Source organism: Camelina sativa, chromosome 2 (assembly GCF_000633955.1).
Source record: "Camelina sativa cultivar DH55 chromosome 2, Cs, whole genome shotgun sequence".
Lineage (NCBI taxonomy): Eukaryota > Viridiplantae > Streptophyta > Magnoliopsida > Brassicales > Brassicaceae > Camelina > Camelina sativa.
This window is the reverse complement of record NC_025686.1, coordinates 23,036,510-23,056,649: the sequence shown is the minus strand read 5'-3', so window position 1 is coordinate 23,056,649 and position 20,140 is coordinate 23,036,510. Positions and strand designations below refer to the sequence as shown.

General features: G+C 39.5%; 5 protein-coding genes across 6 annotated transcripts; 3 read left to right on the top strand and 2 right to left on the bottom strand.

The window, feature by feature from the left end:
• Window positions 50–5,932, top strand: LOC104733533 (zinc protease PQQL-like). 2 transcript variants are annotated; one of them, XM_010453105.1, is made up of 21 exons: window positions 50–394; window positions 738–984; window positions 1,074–1,199; window positions 1,284–1,421; window positions 1,530–1,664; window positions 1,757–2,014; window positions 2,094–2,231; window positions 2,317–2,386; window positions 2,484–2,697; window positions 2,949–3,054; window positions 3,198–3,431; window positions 3,793–3,957; window positions 4,049–4,198; window positions 4,278–4,369; window positions 4,476–4,557; window positions 4,681–4,764; window positions 4,842–4,958; window positions 5,047–5,157; window positions 5,243–5,323; window positions 5,411–5,608; window positions 5,696–5,932. In XM_010453105.1, the coding sequence occupies exons 1-21, from the start codon at window positions 177–179 to the stop codon at window positions 5,759–5,761; spliced, it is 3,030 nt and encodes a 1,009-aa protein (XP_010451407.1). In that variant the 5' UTR covers window positions 50–176; the 3' UTR covers window positions 5,762–5,932. The 2 variants fall into 2 exon arrangements, with proteins under 2 accessions (XP_010451407.1, XP_010451413.1); XM_010453111.1 differs by having other exon boundaries at window positions 303–394; window positions 743–984.
• LOC104733545 (malate dehydrogenase, cytoplasmic-like) lies at window positions 5,855–7,219 on the bottom strand. Its single transcript, XM_010453118.1, has 2 exons — window positions 7,032–7,219; window positions 5,855–6,941 (listed from the first exon to the last, which is right to left on the bottom strand). Exons 1-2 carry the CDS (start codon window positions 7,189–7,191, stop codon window positions 5,983–5,985), a joined length of 1,119 nt encoding a protein of 372 aa, XP_010451420.1. The 5' UTR covers window positions 7,192–7,219; the 3' UTR covers window positions 5,855–5,982.
• Window positions 7,623–8,843, top strand: LOC104733526 (60S ribosomal protein L31-3-like). The gene is made up of 3 exons (XM_010453101.2): window positions 7,623–7,715; window positions 7,840–7,950; window positions 8,417–8,843. Exons 2-3 carry the CDS (start codon window positions 7,871–7,873, stop codon window positions 8,694–8,696), a joined length of 360 nt encoding a protein of 119 aa, XP_010451403.1. The 5' UTR covers window positions 7,623–7,715; window positions 7,840–7,870; the 3' UTR covers window positions 8,697–8,843.
• On the top strand, window positions 9,282–10,443 carry LOC104733520. Its single transcript, XM_010453094.2, has 3 exons — window positions 9,282–9,754; window positions 9,855–9,929; window positions 10,031–10,443. The coding sequence occupies exons 1-3, from the start codon at window positions 9,389–9,391 to the stop codon at window positions 10,109–10,111; spliced, it is 522 nt and encodes a 173-aa protein (XP_010451396.1). The 5' UTR covers window positions 9,282–9,388; the 3' UTR covers window positions 10,112–10,443.
• LOC104756059 (putative FBD-associated F-box protein At5g56700) lies at window positions 10,509–12,922 on the bottom strand. The gene is made up of 5 exons (XM_019236856.1): window positions 12,614–12,922; window positions 11,918–12,369; window positions 11,222–11,711; window positions 10,979–11,125; window positions 10,509–10,888 (listed from the first exon to the last, which is right to left on the bottom strand). The coding sequence occupies exons 2-5, from the start codon at window positions 12,304–12,306 to the stop codon at window positions 10,688–10,690; spliced, it is 1,227 nt and encodes a 408-aa protein (XP_019092401.1). The 5' UTR covers window positions 12,307–12,369; window positions 12,614–12,922; the 3' UTR covers window positions 10,509–10,687.

The window sequence follows — 20,140 nt, the reverse complement described above, 5'->3', positions numbered from 1 at the left end:
AAGATTACCGGGCGAACCGGTTGTCAAAACCAAGAAAAAAACATAAGAAGAACAAATCTCGAAGGGGTGGGACTAATTGTGCCGTCTCCAAAGGGAGAAAAATTTGTATTGTGTGTTGTTTTGATAAACGAATTTGATTTTGACAGAGTGAGGCAGAGAGAGAGAAAGAGAGAGAGATGGATTTGATTGCGGGAGAGAGCTCGAAGAAGGTGTTGAGGAAACATGGATTCAGGTCGCTGAAACTGATGAGTGTGGACATGGAACAAGAACTCGGTAACGAGCCTGAGCCTTTTGGTGCTGATTATGGAAGACTCGATAATGGTCTCGTCTACTATGTTCGTCGAAACTCAAAACCAAGGATGAGAGCTGCTTTAGCTCTCGCCGTTAAAGTCGGGTTAGCTCTTCTTCTTCTTCTTCGATTTTGACGACATTTGAATTTGATTTGTTTCTTCGTTGATCAATTGAATTTACTGTTTATTTAGTTTTTCTCGCTGAGATTTAGGGTTTTCACTTTTGTTCTGAGTCGAATATTTGATTTATTTGATCACTGTGCAGTGTTGATCTAACTTTGATTTGATTTGTGACTTTTTTTTATGAACAGATTTGTGACATGCATTAATATATTCGTAGTGTATGAGGATAAGAGAGAACTGGGATGAAGTTTAGTTGAATTATGCAATGTGTTTGAGTGGCTTACGCTTCAAATGATGCTGACACACTTTTTGGTTTATTGGCAGTTCAGTTTTGGAAGAGGAGGATCAGCGTGGAGTTGCTCATATTGTAGAGCATCTTGCGTTTAGTGCTACAACGAGATATACAAACCATGATATTGTCAAGTTCTTAGAGAGCGTCGGAGCTGAGTTTGGACCCTGTCAAAACGCAATGACCACAGCGGATGAGACTATCTATGAATTGTTTGTCCCCGTTGATAAACCTGAATTGTTATCTCAGGCTATCTCCATTTTAGCAGAGTTTAGCTCCGAGGTAAATGTCTTTGTGACTCTGTCTCATCCATTTCTTTTTGTTTCATTGTTTTTTTTGGTCTGTCTGAAATCTGTGCTTGGTTTGTTTAGATTCGAGTCTCGAAGGAAGATTTGGACAAAGAAAGAGGTGCTGTTATGGAAGAATACCGAGGGAATCGGAATGCTACTGGAAGGATGCAAGATTCGCATTGGCAGCTGATGATGGAAGGTTCAAAGGTATGTCATGTCTATTGTTAGTCATTTTTGCAGTTTAAGAGAGATTCCAATGTGTTCTTGAAAAAGACTTTCATTTGACCGCAGTATGCTGAACGTTTACCTATTGGGTTGGAGAAAGTGATTCGATCTGTTCCTGCTGCAACTGTGAAGCAATTTTACCAGAAGTGGTATCATTTATGCAATATGGCAGTTGTGGCTGTTGGAGATTTTCCAGATACAAAGGTACTACTATTTTAATTTATTACTGTGATATCACTTTTGTTCCTTGGCTATTCAAGCATTTATGATTATGTTGTAAGGTCGGAATTTGTTGATAATCCTTGTTTCTAGACTGTAGTTGATTTGATAAAGACACATTTTGAGGATAAAAGATCAAGTAGCGAGCCTCCACAGATACCAGTGTTTCCTGTTCCTTCTCATGAAGAGACACGATTTTCGTGCTTTGTTGAGTCAGAGGCAGCTGGGGTTAGTCAAATTTTACTCTCTGAACGTCTTCCATATTAGCATGATGTCAATTTCCTAACTGCTAAGCTTCTTTTTTGGTCTTTGGCTTTTAGTCTGCAGTAATGATTAGCTATAAGATGCCTATAAGTGATCTGAAGACAGTGAAAGATTATAGGGATATGCTTGCGGAGTCAATGTTTCTACATGCTCTTAACCAGAGACTATTCAAAATATCTCGTAGAAAGGATCCTCCATTTTTTGCGTGTTCTGTGGCTGCTGATGCTCTGGTGAGCCCATTGAAGGCCTATATAATGAGTTCTTCTTGTAAAGAGAAAGGAACTCTTGCATCTCTAGAATCTATGCTTCTCGAGGTCTCTTCTCTTTTCCCTCTTTTCCAAGTTTTTTTCACTTTCTTCTTCCACCCCTTCATTGGTTCTCTTGTGTGTTTAGGTTGCTAGGGTACGCCTTCATGGGTTCTCGGAGCGTGAAATATCTGTTGTTCGGGCTCTCATGATGTCCGAGATTGAATCTGCTTATCTGGAACGTGATCAGGTCCAATCAACGAGCTTGCGGGATGAATATATACAGGTAAAATCTGTGATGAACTTTAATAATCAGCATTCTGTCTTTCCCATCTACAAAAATCTTGCTTAAACTTTTTTTTATCTTGCAGCATTTCCTTCACAAGGAACCTGTTATTGGGATTGAATACGAGGCACAACTTCAGAAGACTCTTCTACCCCGTGAGAACATGCATACTCTGCTTATAAAGTGTAGTCAGTATAGTACCATTTTTGTTATATAACTCGTATAAATTATATTGGTTCCTCTTTGATGCAGAAATATCAGCGTCGGATGTAGCCAGATACTCTGAAAAGTTAAGAACATCATGTGGTTGTGTGATCAAGACAATGGAACCTAGATCTGCTGCTACGATTGATGATTTGAGAAATGTTGTCTCAAAGGTTAATAGTCTTGAAGAAGAAAAGATGATTGCTCCATGGGATGAGGAAAAGATTCCAGAAGAAGTTGTCAGTGAGAAGCCAACTCCAGGGTAAGCTCTTCTTTACTTTTGGATTTTGGTTCTATTGACTGTAGTTTTCAGAGTGAATAGAGATCCTAAAAAACTAATATCTTTGTGCAATTATCAATTTCCTCGAGAGCTGACTAGTTATGAAGTCTTTTACTAAACTAAATGAGTCTTTGTTTAACTAAAAGTAGACAAACCTCAACTGACATGCATATATTTTTTTCATTTGTTATTATTTATCATCTGTCACTAATGTTCAATGATGTTCAATGAAGGGAGGTTACTCATCAGCTTGAATATCCAGAAGTTGGGGTTACAGAATTGACGTTATCAAATGGAATGCAAGTTTGCTACAAGTCCACAGACTTCTTGGACGATCAGGTGCAATATTAACTGACATTACAATAGTTTGGAATCAGCATGTGTGTGTATATGCTTATGCATAGATGGCAATATATTAAGCTCTGAGCTTCTTCTTTTGCTTATTGTTCCATAACTTCATGATTGGCCTTTTCCCCTTGCAGGTTCTTTTTACCGGGTTCTCATATGGAGGATTATCTGAACTCCCTGAGAGTGATTACATTTCATGTTCAATGGGATCAACAATTGCTGGTGAAATTGGTATGTTTGGTTATAAGCCATCAATGCTTATGGATATGCTTGCTGGTAAGAGAGTTGAAGTTAGCGCAAGACTCGGACCGTATATGAGAACCTTTTCTTGTGATTGTTCACCCACAGACCTTGAAACTGCTTTGCAGGTTTGCCTTCTTCCTCCATATGAACGTGTATTTTCTAAGTTCTTCCAGGTTGATCTCAGGCTTGTTACTAACATATTTAGCTGAAACCACGCAGTGGACTTCATTAAGACATTAACTATGACCTCTTCGATTTATACTTCATTAACCATAACATATTTGGCGGAAACAAACTGAACTGTACGAAACCTACAGTAGAGTTCATTAACATATTTGCTAACATCTAAATGATAGAGCTTGAATATATTGTGCATCCTAAAATGTTTTGCATTCTTGTTTTTCCTCTAATAATGTTTCGAATCTCTTTGGATTATACTTGCATTATCTTGGCCTTAGAGTTGAACTTGATTATACTTCTTTGCAGCTTGTTTATCAACTATTTACTACAAACGTGATGCCACAAGAAGAAGAGGTTGGAATAGTAATGCAAATGGCAGAAGAAGCGGTCCGTGCTCGGGAAAGAGACCCATACACTGTCTTTGCCAATAGAGTAAAGGAACTCAATTATGGAAACTCTTATTTCTTTAGGGTAATGATATCTTCCTTCTTTTTTTCGAAATGACTAATTATTTCTTGGTGAACGCACAACTTGATTCTAACCCCTAGTCTCTGATGTGTAGCCGATTCGGATTAGTGAACTCAGGAAAGTTGACCCTTTAAAGGCTTGCGAATACTTCAACAGTTGCTTTAGGGATCCATCAACTTTCACAGTCGTGATTGTAGGGAACCTTGATCCCACTATCGCGCTTCCTCTAATTCTTCAGTATTTGGTAAGTTAGATCACATCACTGGTAATACAAAAAGTAAGCTCGGGATAATTGACTACATTTTTGCGCTCACTTTATGCAGGGTGGAATACCTAAGCCTCCTCAACCAGTTCTCCATTTCAACCGTGATGACCTAAAGGGCTTACCATTCACTTTCCCTACGAAGATAACAAGGTAAGCTGTATCTTACTTTGATCATACATCGACCTAACAGAGACAATGATACTGTGTGTTTCCCTTGATAATTACATATTTGACTTTAAACGTGGAAATATTACAGAGAATTTGTACGAAGTCCCATGGTAGAAGCCCAGTGTTCAGTCCAGTTATGCTTTCCTGTGCAGTTAACAAATGGAACAATGGTAAGGGACTTTGCTTTATCATCTGAACCTAGCCTGCGTTGATTACACTTAAGACATTTTTCCTCTTGTCTTTACGAATAATATTTCAAATACAATTGCTTCATACCATTAATTCTATGATAGATCGAAGAAATCCACTGTATCGGCTTTTTAGGCAAACTCTTAGAGACCAAGATAATTCAGTTTCTCAGGTTCACGCATGGGCAGGTATATTCTGCTCTTTGCGTTAGTTTTCTATGATGATCATACCAAACCTTTAGTGACCTAACGTACCTGTTAAGCAGATATATTCTGCTGAAGTCTCAGTGTTTCTTGGCGGGAATAAACCTTCTAGAACTGCAGATTTGCGTGGTGACATCAGTGTAAATTTTTCCTGTGATCCAGAAATCTCCTCTAAACTGGTACATCCATGTTCTCACACGATTGATAATGGTTTCTCTATATCTTTGGCTGCCTTTTGTTCACGAAAGCCATCTCTTTGTCTTTCAGGTTGATTTAGCTTTGGAAGAAATTGTACGGCTTCAAGAGGAAGGCCCTTCGCAGGAAGACATTTCAGCTATCCTTGAAATCGAACAAAGAGCTCACGAAAACGGCCTGCAGGTTTGTTTGTTTTTGCCTACTCTTCACAATCGCAAATGGATTTTATTTTGCTGCTGAAACAAAACGGATTTAATTTTCTGGTCAGGAAAACTATCACTGGTTAGACAGGATTCTACGTGGATACCAATCAAGGGTCTACGCTGGCGATTTGGGCGCCTCTTGCAAGGTCAGTTACTGTCAATGCTCAATAGCTGTTGTCGTTCAAAATAAACAGTCTTTTTATAAAGGGTAGAAACTTCCCTATGGTTTTCAGATTTTAGAAGAAGGGCGTTTGCGAATGAGAGAGTCACTTGCACCACAAACAGCGCAAGCTGCATTACAGCGTATCCTTCCTCACCCGTGCAAGAAACAGTACACTGCTGTTATTCTCATGCCGCAGAGATCTCGTTTTGGATTTCTTTCATCCATCTTTGCTTCACGGTCCGAGACCCCTTACATCCGTGACACCAAGGTCAGTGTTTAGTTGTTCTTTCTCTTGTCTCCGTAGATGTAATTTTTGCAAGCATTATAATATAAATCGTGTCTCTTTGGTTACCAGATTTTGGCGGGCATTGCGAGTTTGGCTGTTCTTGTTTTTGGCATCTGGAGGTACTCTCGCAAGTAAAAGTCTGATCTCTCCTTCTGTTTTGTTTTATTTGTTTTTGTTTAGTTTTTCGATTTGCTGATTTTTTAACCTCTAAGATTTTAGAGCTTTACATGTATCAATGAACCTCAGCGTTTATTATGTATGTTTACATTATTTTTACAAGAAATTTAGAAGACATTTATTTCTTTACTACATTGTTTGTACATGACTCCCATAGTTTTTCGACTTTTGGTTTTGGTCTATGCATTGAGACAGGAATAGGCTAAATCCTTCTCTTCAGCTAGCTCTCGTGCAGAGTCATCCATTTTCTTCCTTGAAAACTCGTCTATACTGAGTCCTTGTACGATCTTCCAACTCCCTTTCTCACAGGTAACCGGAAACGAGTAAACCAAACCCGGTGGTATACCATATGATCCATCAGAACAAACACCCATAGAAACCCAAGTTCCTTTAGGGGTTCCAAGAAACCAATCACGGATATGGTCACAAGCTGCGCTAGCAGCGGATAAAGCACTCGACTGTCTCCGTGCTCTTAAAACAGCTGCACCGCGTTGCTGAACTTCAGCAATAAACTCGTTCTTTAGCCAGTTTTGATCTGTGACAAGTTCTTTTATCGGTCTATCTCCAGCTTGTGTAGAGACCGTTGCGTGATTGCTGTCGGGATACTGAGTTGAAGAATGGTTTCCCCAAACGATCATGTTCTTCACACTGCTCACGGGAACACTTAGCTTATCTGCAAGCTGAGCTAGAGCTCGATTATGGTCGAGCCGTGTAAGGCAAGTGATGTTTTCTTCCGGGATCGATGGTGCAAACTCTTTTAAAATCAGAGCGTTTGTGTTAGCAGGGTTTGCTACAACAAGAACCTTGCAATCCTCTGATGCATAATTCTCTAAAGCCGAAGCTTGAGCTTTATATATCACTACATTTTTCGACATCACATCTTTTCTTTCCATGCCTGCTATCCTCGGGTATCCGCCGATCATTATGGCGATATTCACATCTTTACATGCTTCAACAACATTAGTTGTCGAGATAACGCCTTTGAGAAGAGGGAAGGCTGAATCTTGAAGCTCCATTTTCAGAGCTTCCAGTGATCTTGAAGTTGGTTCTATATCGAGTAAATGCAGAATCATGGGTTGATCTGGACCTAGCATCATACCTCTTGCAATCATTGGAGCAATTGCATATCCTATGTTTCCTGTTCAATAGAAAGTTCCCAATTATATTATGAACAAACTACATATAACCAGACCAAACCAAACAATTTGGTTGAGGAGACATTCATTACCTGCTGCACCGGTAATCAACACCCTTATGGGATCTTGCTCAATGTTTAACAAATTACACATGTAAATTATCATTTTCCATGACAAAGCAACACAAAACAATAGAACCAAAGCTTTCTGAATCAAAGAAGTATAATCTATTCCTTCTATAACGAAATCCATTTTTTTTATCTTTCCAATTGTAAAATATAATCAGGCAAACGAATGGGTGTTCATGTTTCTCCAAAGTTCAATTTATAAAGCTAGGAAAAAGAAAAAAAAACCAAGAAGGCATAAGGAATCTATGAAAAGCTTCTAAGAGGACATAACCTGATACTCACAAAACTTCAACGTACAAACTCTCAAGTCTTAAGTCATACAACAACAACAATAAGGAATCTCAATCTATGTAGAGATCCTCAAAACTTCTTTTGTTACTCGTACGGATGTAATCTAAGTTTACGGTTTCGGATCAATTGTTTCGGTTTTTGGTTTTACCGGTTTATCCAAACCAATCAGTTTATAAATTCGATTAAACTATAGTTTAGGCCTTTAATGGACTACTAAAAAATTACGAAAGCGGAAGAAATAGGCCCATGGAAGCCCAATAAATGAAATTTTTAGGGTTAACACAAAGTGCCGCATATATATGCTTACAACTCCTCCCTCGTCGCCTTTCTGTTTTCTCGACGTTCTTCAACCCAAAGGTAAAATCTCTTTCTCTCTCTCAATCAATCTTAGCTCAATTCTGCTTACTTGACCCTAGCCAGTTCACAGATCTGTTTTAAGCTTTCCGATTTAAAAAGTATCGATTTTGAAATGATTGTGCAGGTAAAGAGTTAAGTCGCAGACGAAAGAGAAGATGTCTGAGAAAAAGGGAAGGAAAGAGGAAGTGGTGACCAGAGAGTACACCATTAACCTTCACAGACGCCTTCACAAATGGTGAGCTTTTTCCCTAAACCCTAATCTCTTGTTTGCTTGTTGTTAGATTTCACTCTTTTGTGTTCATGTTCTTAGCTGCTTGATTGGTTGATTCCGTAGTGTTGCTGTGAAAATTATGTTAGTTTCTGTCGTATCATAGTTTCAAGATTGTTAATACTTGCTTTGGTATGATCCGTTATTAGCTTATCTTTTACGAAATGTAATTAGAGGCGTAGTCCATAAAAAAGAGATCTTTTGATTACTGTGCTGTTGAATTCATGGGGAAATGATATCTAATGTTGTGAAAACGTCTCCAGTGTGTTCAGATCTTATACTGATTGTTTTTTTGGATCCAGTTTATTGAAATGTAATGTTGAAATGATATAATCGGATAGACAGAATTAAGATTAAGTGTTTTTGTTTGTGGTGGGTTTGGTTTGAATGTGATTAAGAATCATTACTTATGCATAGTTAATTTTGTTATCAGCACCTTTAAGAAGAAGGCACCAAATGCAATTAAGGAGATCAGGAAGTTCGCAGAGAAAGCAATGGGAACTAAGGACGTTAGGGTAGACGTGAAATTGAACAAGCAAATCTGGAGCAAAGGTATCAGAGGTCCACCAAGGAGGATTAGGGTTCGTGTTGCACGTAAGAGAAACGATGATGAAGACGCAAAGGAAGAGTTCTTCTCCCTTGTCACAGTTGCTGAAGTCCCCGCAGAAGGTCTCAGTGGACTTGGCACTAAGGTCATTGAAGAGGAGGATTGAGAGAGTGTCTTTATTTAGAACAAGTTTTGTTGGTTTTTGTTGCTGTGTTTCAATTTAAAAAGTCTTGACCTTTTCACTTTCTTCTTTGTAGTGAAACTTGAATTTGCTTATGCAGTTTATCGAAGAGACCCAATTTCTTCTTGATGATTGAATTTTTCTTCTGGAGTTTTTCAATTTTACATTACTGCCATCTTTCTTGAAGATTAACGAACCAAACCAAACCAAACTGACGGTTTAATCACTTATCTTCCTTTCTTTTCTTCACAGCTCTTTCGGTTTGGTTTGGTTGGTTCGTTTATCTCCAAACGTCGTAAGAGTGACATCTTCATTTCGAAAGACTCTAATGGGCCAAACTTGGCCCAATTATGGCCATGTGAGAGTATTTGTAACTATTTAATTAACTTTAGCCCAACAAAACTGACAATTTTTCCAGCATTTTCACACAGAATGAGAGAAATGAATCAATTGTAGAAGCAATGCGACAAAAAAGGAGACGAAGAAGTTCCAAAGTAGCCGTTAACCGCCGAACCCAATTCAAATTCAAATTCAAATAAATAAAAAAAGCAAAAGAGAAAAGCATAAAAATCCCATCTGATTAGTTTAGTTAGTTGCCTCTCTCTCTCTCTCTCTTTCATTAATCATCCTGATCCAACCAACAACCCAAAGAAGAAGAAGAAGAAGAAAAAAAAAAGATGAAATCTTCAAGTAGAAGAAAGGCTCTACAGCCCAGAAACATCTTCCTAACCCCAAAAGAGGAGGAGGATACTTTTGTTAAACCAAAAGCAGCTACAGAGCTGAAGAAGAAGAAGAAGGAGAATCTGAAACTGAATCTTGACACAATAATCGATGCTTCTCTTGCGGAGGAGCTGAGCGCTTTCAAGAAGAAACTAGAGAGGATGAGAGAAGATCGTGAACGAACTGAGAAGCTTCTCACGGAGAAAGATGTAGCCATGGATCTTCAGATGAGCCATCTTTTACAGAGAGGAGATACACAGAAAAGCCTTGAAATCCAAGTCGATCGTCTCTTCCGATTGAAAGAGCTCCACGCCTATTCCTCCGTAACCAAACACATACTCTCCTCCTCATCCTTCATTTCTTTTGATTTTGATTTAATTGTTTTATTATTAATCGCCATTTTTTTTATTTGTTTCTGAGTAGAAGATTTCTCCAATCCGATCTTTGAGAGCAAAGGAGCATGAGAAGAAGAAGAAGAAGATGAGACGTTTCAGCTCTGTAATAAATTGCCACACTCTCAATTAATCTCAATCTATTATCATATCATTCATTCGTTTCTTCTTCCTTTTAACTTGTTTTCGACCTACTGGTGCTTTCAGGAACCAGAAGAAGAAGAAGAAGAAAGCTCAGTGAAGAAGAATCTTGAGAACGATATCATCATCGCAAATGAGGCGGCGTGAATGAAATGCAAATACAGAAGCAAGCAAATCAGGAGCAGAGCACAACCGAGGAGGATCAGAGTTTGCCTTGCACGACGACGAAGATTGCAAAGGAAGAGTTTTTTTTCTCCCTTGTCACTGTTGTTGAAATCTCCCTGCAGAATGACTCAGTGGACTTGGCACTAAGGAGGTCATTCAAGAGAAGGATTTAGAGAGTCTTTACCTTTTAGCTTTTTTCTTCATGATTGAATCTTGTTATGCTCTTTTTTCATCTTGAAGTTTCTTTGATGTTGCTATATTTGTTGAACCCTCACATTTACACACGAGTATATATATATACATCTTTTAGAGATGATCAAACAGAATCTGAGTATCAAATGAGCATGTAATGATCAAAATTTTGAGCAAGGCACAGACATATAAAATGGTAGGCTATATATATATATATATATATATGACATAACCAGACCATAGAGTAAATTTGACCAGAATGATAAGGCACAAGTTTTGTTCGGAAACAAGAAAACAGATACGAAACCCATAATACATAAGACGAGTCTTGGATCATTTTCAAGTTTCAATCTGGGGTACATAACATCATCTTCTGTGCACGACTGAAGTAGATTTCAAGCAACAAGCATGTTTGAAGATAAAACTCAACAAGTCCCTATCTTCTTGTTCCTTACTGTCGTACCCTTCAAACTTGAAAGTCTCCAGACAATTCAAGAAACATTTCGGAACGGCCCCCTGATTATTGCCCGAACTAAGCGGTTCATACTCCCCATAAATTTCTTGGAACTGAAATTAAAGAAATGAACGAAGAATTAAAATCGCAGCAATATATCATACTGAGCTTTACTGCAAAATAGTTGACAGAGAAACACTTACATCATCGACCTCCTCCAGATCGAGGACTCGCAGGTTTGGAGAGTCTTTGAGCAAGTGGACAAGTAACATTGACCAGTTTTCGCTGCATATATATAGCTTCAAAGTTTCTAGCTGACTGAAGACAATAATACCATCCGGATACACATTCTGCAGACATGACAACACAATAACAAAGAAATCAAACTCAAGAAACTACGATTCCATGTTCAAAGTGAAATAATGAGACTGATGGAAATATCTTACCTTTTTGCCACTGTTGAATGTTATTCTTAATGAAAGACGTTTAACATTTGTGATTGACTTGAGAAGCCTTTCAGTATCATTCTCAGTATCTCCCATTAGAATGATATCTGCCTCTTCAAGCTCTGGCATATGCTCAATCAAATAGGGACTTGGACTTCTTTCATCCACAACTTTGAAAGACTTCAAAGAAGGGGTAACGATCACATACCCATCAGAAGAACAATATGGGTGTATACTTAAAGTTAAACGCTGCAAGGATGGGACAATGATAACCAACTTTCTCAAATTGTCATAGTCCTCGCGGTTAATATTCAGATCTTCAAGAACGGGGCAATACGATAGAAGCAGTCGAAGAGATTCGTCGCTTGAGTATGTCACACATTCAAGTTCCAATGTTTTCAAGGAAGGGAGACAAACCGTTCTAGGAACATCCACAAGAATCTTACCGCCTTGGAGTTTCAAAGTCACGAGTGACTTCAAGGAATACAAACTACTAGGCAATAATAAATTGTCATAGTGGTCAATACTCAGATGTTCGAGAACAGAGCAACATGATAGAAGCAGTCCAAGAGATTCGTCGTTTGAGTATGTCACACGTCGAAGTTTCAAAGACTTCAAGGAAGGAAGACAAACTGTTGGAGGAACATCCACAAGAATCTTCTCGCCGTTAAGTTCCAAAGCCACGAGCGAGTTTACAAACTACTGGGCAATGATACAGCAGGTTTCATTCCGGAAGAAGATGTATCGATACTTAGCTCACGGACACAGCGAGAGACTGCAATTCCAGCCCACGATTTCAAATCCTCAGGTTGAAGTGATCTATGACGAACTCTGAGGCTTAAGCTTTCAATGATCGGAGCTTTGTGTAATAGCAGATTCTTGTTAATAAAATCTCGATACATCAAGCAACCAGACTTTGAACCATCAGCAATGTCTTTGTAAACATCATACTTAAGTTTAGGCAACCACAACCACAGGAACTGCCACTGTTTCGAGAGAAGGCTGGTTGATACAGCAACTTTAGTTGGAAGAAACGTTAGTATCTTCACAAGCAGTTCTTCAGACAAGTCAGTGATTCGAGCCATATCTTTTTACAAACTCTAAGATACACTGTTACACACTCCACAGAACTTGCGGGTTTTCTGATCCTAAAAACAAAAATCACAAGAAAACACCATAAGACAAAAAGAGGACAGAACCCAAATAAACAAAGTTACAACAACAGAGGACAGAACCCAAATAAACAAACTGTAAAACCAATTCAACTCTAAATAAAAATCACAAGAGAACAAAACATAAGACTAACCAAAAGATTTTTCTGAATCTAACCAAACAACAAATTATATTAACAAGTGAAGACAAAAGTAAGGAACAGAACAAAAAAAAACCTACGAAGTGAAGGAGGTGGTCTATCAGAAGTTAGGAGTAGACGTGAAATTGAACAAGCAAATCTGGAGCAGAGGCCCACCGAGAAGGATCAGGGTACGAAGAAGATGCAATGGCAAAAGGAAGAGTTCTTCTACTCGGCTACTCCACTTGTCACTGATACTGAATTCCCTGCAGAAGGTCTGAGACCGGATTGGTAAAACCCCAAATCAGGAATCCACCGTGGACTCTCGGGAAATGGGAAAATCACAAGCGGGAAAGGGTAAGGATATAAGACAAATCTACAAAGAGAGGAAGAAGGAAGAACAAGTTAGGTTTGTTTACCAGCAGCAGCAGATTGTCGGAATCGCAGACGGCAAAATTTTGTACTCAGTCACTCTCGAGTTCTCATCAGACTGTTTGGCTTCCCTAATGGTTTAACATATAAATAAATAAAACCTATAATGACATAATTTACCTGATGGGCCCGTTACTGGGCCAATCTTCTTCTTGTGAAACTCTTTCTGAGTGCATAGTTGTATATATTTAAGGTCCAAATTGTTGTGATCTTACATTGAATCAACCTTAATCCAAAAGATACTCGTAAATATTTGTGGAGATATTCCAATCATTCGAACTTTTTGATCGTTTCCTAGAACTTTTTGATTTATCAGATAAGGAGACGAATGTTACACAACCTGAATTGGTTCTGTTCTTTGAGAAGAGCTAGACTTGAGCCGCAAGGCACACTAATCGTAGAAATTATTATAGAACGGTGGCAAAAAGAAAATGAATAAGACGATAGAACTACAATCCACATCTAGTTAAAACACATGTTTTGTTCCAAAAGTAATTTCCACATATAGTTAAACACCCAAAAAGACAAAACCAATAAAAAAAAAGCCCACAACCTTTGATCATAACATGATTATTGCGAGATCGATGAGGATTTCAAATGAGCAGCATGTTTAAAAGATAAAACACAAGATATCTCTCTCTTCTAGGTTTCCCCTGTACCCTTTCAGCTCGAAAGTTTTTAAACTCTTCAACAAAGATTTAGGAATAGAGCTCTCATTGTCGATCAAGCTAACCGACAACATGTATTGATCTACAAGGCAACAGAGAAAGCTCAGAGCTTTGTGAAAGAGGCTCGTACTGGTGGTCCCAAAGCTGCGTTTAACTTTGCTGCGACTGAGTACAAGTGTTTCGTTGATGATATTGTGAAGGCTTATGAGAAAGAAGATGCAGAGCAGAAGAAGAAAGGAGAAGATTCAGCTACTACTGATGGAAAGAAAGGAGAGACTACTGCCACTACTGATGGAAATGAATCATCCTCTGATTCGGATTAGGATTGTGTGATTTGGCTGTTGCCTTTGGAGAGAGTTTGGTTTGTTTTGTTTAGTTACGTGTATGTAAATGACCTTAGGAACTCTGCTTTTCTTTTATTTTTTGTTGGATCACAAAAACTTGGTCAAGTGTCTCTGTTCTTGGTGGTGTGAAAAATGTGATGTGTGGGATTTCTATCATTTTTAACCACAAGAAATGTATCTTGGCAACAAAACTTCGTATTTCAGAAAATTCTATTGATATCAAAGATGGAGAATCGAAACAACTTTACTAAGCCAATGACTATTCCTCTCTCACTCGTAAACGAGTCTTTGAGCTATTATATATTTGAGTTTGTTTGTACCAAGCTCCCTACATAACAAATGGAAGCAAAGAGAGTACAATACTGAGAAAAATAACTTGAAAACAGACCATTTGCATCCATCCATTAATACAATTAAACCACACAACAATGAAACGATCAACACTTAACGATCAACACTTAACGATCAACACTTAAATTTCCATTAACGTAACCACTCGATGTTCATAAAAACATGGAGGATCACCTTGCCGGCTCTCGAGACGAGAGAAACCCGACGAACCAGAGTATCAATTTGAGGATTTGAGTTTACAAGATTATTCGATAAAAAGAAAAGAGCTAACAATTGCCCATATAAGAAAAGAATCTCCAACGGCCTTCTGCGTCCAGCCAACCACGTGTCACGAGCTTGAACCACATAACTTCACACGTGAGAGTCGCACGTGTGGGCTCTGCAAAATATCTTCAAATATCTTCTTCTGTAACAAATCTCCCTCCTTTGCAGAGCCTTGTCCACAAGGGTCTTTAAGCTTCAAAAGCAGGGAACTTCTTCTTCAAGTCAAATAAGAATTCCCAAGTAGCTTCCTCAACCGGTTGATCACACCACTTAACCAACACCTTGGTAGCAGCACGACCCTGCCTGTTAACCATCTTACGCTCCAAGATCAACTCTGGCTCCTTCTCAAAGACATCAGGCATCACCGTAGGTAACTGAGTAGCAATTGGAACATTACCAACCAGAACCTTCAGTTGAGAAACATGAAAGACAGGATGGATCTTGGTACCCGCCGGAAGCTCCAATTTGTATGCGGCTTCTCCACAACGATCGATGATCTTATAAGGACCATAATATTTAGGTGCCAGCTTCTGATTCATCCGTACCACCACTGAATTTTGGCGATATGGTTGAAGTTTCAAATACACATACTCACCAATGTCAAAATCCCTCTCCGTTCGATGTTGATCCGCATTCTGTTTCATCCTATGCTGAGCACGCATGAGGTGAAATTTCAATAACTTCATCATGTTCTCCCTCTCCTGCAAGGACCTAGCCACTACTGCCACCTTCGTTTCACCGGGCAAATAAGGTAAATGCACAGGCGGTGCCTGACCATAAACAGCCTCATAGGGAGTCATATGCGTGGACGTGTGGTAATTTGCGTTATACCAATACTCTGCTAATGCCAACCATTTGAACCACATGTTGGGTTGAGCATGGCACATACACCTCAAATAGTTCTCCAAACATCTGTTAACAACCTCAGTCTGCCCATCACTCTGAGGGTGATAAGCAGTGGACATTTTCAGAGTCACACCCTGTAAAGCAAAGAACTCTTTCCAGAACTCACTGGTAAAAACAGCATCCCTATCACTGACAATAGAATTAGGACACCCATGAAGCTTAAAAACATTATCCAGATATGCTTGAGCAACCGTCAGTGCACTGTAAGGGTGTGAGAGAACAATGGAATGAGCTGCTTTGCTTAATCGATCCACCACTACCATGATCACTGACATGTTCGCAGATAAGGGAAGTCCCTCTATGAAATCCATTGAAACATCACTCCAGAGAGATTCAGGAATTGGTAAAGGTTGTAAGAGACCTGGTGAAGCTGCATTATCAGACTTACATTGCTGACAAACATGACAACCCCTGATATAAGTTTGAATATCATTCGACATTCCCTTCCAATAGAAAACTCCTTTGATTCGTTGATAAGTCACATCTCGACCAGAATGACCACCAACCCCCGAGCAATGAAGCCATTCCAAAATTGTATCACGAATCTTCACATCCTTAGGCACAACAATTTTACTCTTACGCCTCAAAATACCCTGCATCCAAGAAAAGTGTTTCTTACCATTCGGGTTAGCCTCCAAAATACTAATGATGGCCTGAATCTCTGCATCTAACGCATAAGCTCCCTGAATTTCTTTCAGAAGATCACACTCAACCACCGACAGAGCCATATGCAACACTTCAGACCCTTCCACTCGTGACAGAGCGTCAGCCACTATATTCTCTTTACCCTTTTTGTATTGAATTTCATAATCAAACTCTAACAATTTTGGCAGCCATTGCTGCTGAATAGGTGTGTTAAGGCGCTGTTCGAGCAAATATTTCAAACTGCGTTGATCCGTTTTGATGATGAAATGAGCAGATAGAAGGTAATGACGCCATTTCTGAACAGCAAAGATCACAGCTAACAGTTCCTTTTCATAGATAGACAAATGTAATTGTTTTCCTTTCAACTGTCGACTGATATAAGAAATCGGGTGACCTTCTTGCATGAGGACAACACCAATTCCTTGTCCACAAGCATCAGTTTCCACCACAAACACGTTGGTGAATATTGGTAATGCCAACACAGGAGCCAAACTGAGTGCCTCTTTCAAACTGTCAAACGCATCCTGAGCTTCTCCATTCCATACAAACGCATCAGTCTTGGTTAATGCATGTAAAGGACCAGCAATGATTCCAAAACTTTTTATAAACCTTCTATAATAACCTGCCAAGCCTAAGAATCCCCGGAGTTGTTTAAGTGTACTCGGTTTAGGCCACTCTGCGACAGCTCGCACCTTAGCCGGATCCGTAGAGACCCCCTCTGCACTGATGAAATGTCCCAAGTACTCAACCCGATCCTCAGCAAATGCACACTTACTCAACTTCGCAAATAACTTCTCCTTGCGCATAACCTCAAATACCATACGTAAATGCTGAACATGCTCTTGAATACTGCTGCTGTAGATGAGAATATCATCAAAGAACACCAAAACAAATTTTCTGAGAAATGCCTTGAACACTGAATTAATCAGACTTTGAAATGTCGCAGGTGCATTGGTTAACCCAAATGGCATAACCAGATATTCATAATGGCCTCCATGCGTTTTAAAAGCCGTCTTTGATACATCCTCTTCCTGCATTCTCACTTGATGATAACCAGCACGAAGATAAAGTTTAGAAAACACAATCGAACCTCCCAATTCATCCAACAAGTCTTCAATCAATGGTATCGGAAATCTATCCTTGACCGTGATACCGTTTAACTCCCTGTAATCAACACATAACCTCCAACTTCCATCTTTCTTTTTCACCAAAACCACAGGTGAAGCAAAAGGACTAGAACTAGGTTGAATAGTTCCACCAGTCAACATTTCTTCAACTATTTTATCAATCTCATTCTTTTGATGTGTCGCATATCGATAGGGTCTTTGATTCACCGGGTTCGCACCTTCCACTAGCAAAATCTTATGATCGTGGTTCTTTCTAAATGGTGGTAACTCGGTAGGCTCTGCAAAGACGTCAGGAAACTCCTGTACCACTACATCAACCAAAGGACAAGCTTCTGAAACTTCAGTTAAAGCACTTAACATCAAACCTTCCACCTCATCCTTAGTGTCACTATCTTTTACACAGATCATAGAAACTTGTACTTCTTCCTCATCTACCTTCTTAAGTTTCTGTGCCTTGACATCTCTTACAGACCCATTTTTGATACCATGCAACATCACTCTCCTCTTCTTCCAGAAGAATTCCATCTCCAACTCCTTGAAGTCCCATGTAATAGGCCCTAAAGTCTCCAACCATTGAACCCCCAATACCATGTCGCAACCTTGTAGTGGAATTAACATGACATCAGATTGGAAAAAAGTCGACCTGAACCTCCATTCGAACCCATCAACCCTTCCTTGCACTGCTAACTTCCGACCATCAGCCACTGCCACACGACGCAACCCCGAAATTTTCACGTCACAACCAAGTTTAGCAGCAACCTTAGGATCTACAAAATTATGTGTCGATCCAGAATCTAACAATGCATAAATTGGCTTTTTCCCAAACAATCCTTTAACCCTCATAGTCTTGTGGTCTGATATGCCCGAGACAGCATTAACAGATACTCGAGGCATATTCTCTTCATCGTCTTCCTCTTCCAACCTCACCAACTCCTTCACAACTTCCTCATCAAGTTCCATGGAGTACAACTGAGTTTTCTTATGATTCTGTTGGTAATGCTCAGGTGTAAATTTTTCATCACACCAATAACATAATCCTTTAGCCCTTCGATCACTTATTTCTTCCTTAGACAAAAACTTCTTAGGTGTCTGCTCAGCCGTCTTAGTCACATTTTTGGTCAACTGGTGCCCACCATCTCTCTGTACACTTCCACGACTTCCTTGGAAGGTATTATTAGGTTTAGAGTTCACACTCATCTGATTATTCTNCTGGAAAAAGTCGACCTGAACCTCCATTCGAACCCATTAACCCTTCCTTGCACTGCTAACTTCCAACCATCAGCCACTACCACACGACGCAACCCCGAAATTTTCACGTCACAACCAAGTTTAGCAGCAACCTTAGGATCTACAAAATTATGTGTCGATCCAGAATCTAACAATGCATAAATTGGCTTTTTCCCAAACAATCCTTTAACCCTCATAGTCTTGTGGTCTGATATGCCCGAGACAGCATTAACAGATACTCGAGGCATATTCTCTTCATCGTCTTCCTCTTCCAACCTCACCAACTCCTTCACAACTTCCTCATCAAGTTCCATGGAGTACAACTGAGTTTTCTTATGATTCTGTTGGTAATGCTCAGGTGTAAATTTTTCATCACACCAATAACATAATCCTTTAGCCCTTCGATCACTTATTTCTTCCTTAGACAAAAACTTCTTAGGTGTCTGCTCAGCCGTCTTAGTCACATTTTTGGTCAACTGGTGCCCACCATCTCTCTGTACACTTCCACGACTTCCTTGGAAGGTATTATTAGGTTTAGAGTTCACACTCATCTGATTATTCTGCTTCCTTGGATGAGCTCGTTCATACAATCTTCCCAAGCGTAGACATTGACGAATAGTTCGTGGTTCAAACATCTTGACATGCATTTGAGTATCTAACCGCAACCCTGCCAAATACAAGCTAACCAAATAGTCTTCAGAGAGATTCACCCTTGTTTTGATCAGATCAAATCTTTGGTGATAATCAACAATTCCATCCGTCTCTTGCAACACTTTGAGTTCAGCCATCGGATCGTCACACTCGTCTTCAAACCTCTCCTTGAGTAACTTCACATACTCATCCCAATCATACAATACTTCCAATCCTATCCCAGACTGAACAAATGAAAAATGCCAAGTTGCTGCGTGTCCATCAAAATGTATAGCAGCCATCTTAACCCTCATTTCCCTAGGAGTGTAATCAACACCGAAAAATTCTTCAACCTTAAACAACCACTCCTTGATTTGATTACCATCAAACCTTGGGAAATCAATCCTTCCCAATCGAGTGAGATTACCGTAGTGGTGAGAAGATTCTGATCGCACAGGTTCAGATCTGATGACCTTAGGAGGATCCAAATGATTCGATCGGACCTCACGAGATGAAGATGACCGTGGATCACTTCGTTCTTTGCTCACTCCACTCCGATCACACTCTGTTGCTTCTAGATCTGCTTCTTTCATAACTTCCTTACCGCGATTAGCTGTGGTATGGCTCAAAGCTTCGAACATTTCTGCGATATGATTCTTCATCTGTTGACTCTGCTCCATCAGTTGTTTCTTCATCTGTTCGCTTTGATCCGCCACTAAATTCTCCAGTCGCGTCATCCTTGACTCCAATGGATCTACCATCGCACCTCCTTGATTTCGTGTTTCCCCCACCTGAGATCTAGTTTCTACACCCATTCCGAGAATCGATTGAGCTCTGATACCTTTAATACAATTAAACCACACAACAATGAAACGATCAACACTTAACGATCAACACTTAAATTTCCATTAACGTAACCACTCGATGTTCATAAAAACATGGAGGATCACCTTGCCGGCTCTCGAGACGAGAGAAACCCGACGAACCAGAGTATCAATTTGAGGATTTGAGTTTACAAGATTATTCGATAAAAA

Coding starts and splice junctions, on each gene's coding strand:
- LOC104733533 (XM_010453105.1), top strand. CDS start 177: ATGGATTTGATTGCGGGAGAGAGCTCGAAGAAGGTGTTGAGGAAACAT. Junction 1,665..1,756: donor TTGAGTCAGAGGCAGCTGGG/GTTAGTCAAATT, acceptor TTTGGCTTTTAG/TCTGCAGTAATGATTAGCTA. Junction 2,698..2,948: donor AGTGAGAAGCCAACTCCAGG/GTAAGCTCTTCT, acceptor TGTTCAATGAAG/GGAGGTTACTCATCAGCTTG.
- LOC104733545 (XM_010453118.1), bottom strand. CDS start 7,191: ATGGATTTCGTTATAGAAGGAATAGATTATACTTCTTTGATTCAGAAA. Junction 6,942..7,031: donor GTTGATTACCGGTGCAGCAG/GTAATGAATGTC, acceptor TCTATTGAACAG/GAAACATAGGATATGCAATT.
- LOC104733526 (XM_010453101.2), top strand. CDS start 7,871: ATGTCTGAGAAAAAGGGAAGGAAAGAGGAAGTGGTGACCAGAGAGTAC. Junction 7,951..8,416: donor CACAGACGCCTTCACAAATG/GTGAGCTTTTTC, acceptor TTTTGTTATCAG/CACCTTTAAGAAGAAGGCAC.
- LOC104733520 (XM_010453094.2), top strand. CDS start 9,389: ATGAAATCTTCAAGTAGAAGAAAGGCTCTACAGCCCAGAAACATCTTC. Junction 9,755..9,854: donor AGCTCCACGCCTATTCCTCC/GTAACCAAACAC, acceptor GTTTCTGAGTAG/AAGATTTCTCCAATCCGATC. Junction 9,930..10,030: donor AGATGAGACGTTTCAGCTCT/GTAATAAATTGC, acceptor TGGTGCTTTCAG/GAACCAGAAGAAGAAGAAGA.
- LOC104756059 (XM_019236856.1), bottom strand. CDS start 12,306: ATGGCTCGAATCACTGACTTGTCTGAAGAACTGCTTGTGAAGATACTA. Junction 11,712..11,917: donor GTATCATTGCCCAGTAGTTT/GTAAACTCGCTC, acceptor ATTGCCTAGTAG/TTTGTATTCCTTGAAGTCAC. Junction 10,889..10,978: donor ATCTGGAGGAGGTCGATGAT/GTAAGTGTTTCT, acceptor CTTTAATTTCAG/TTCCAAGAAATTTATGGGGA.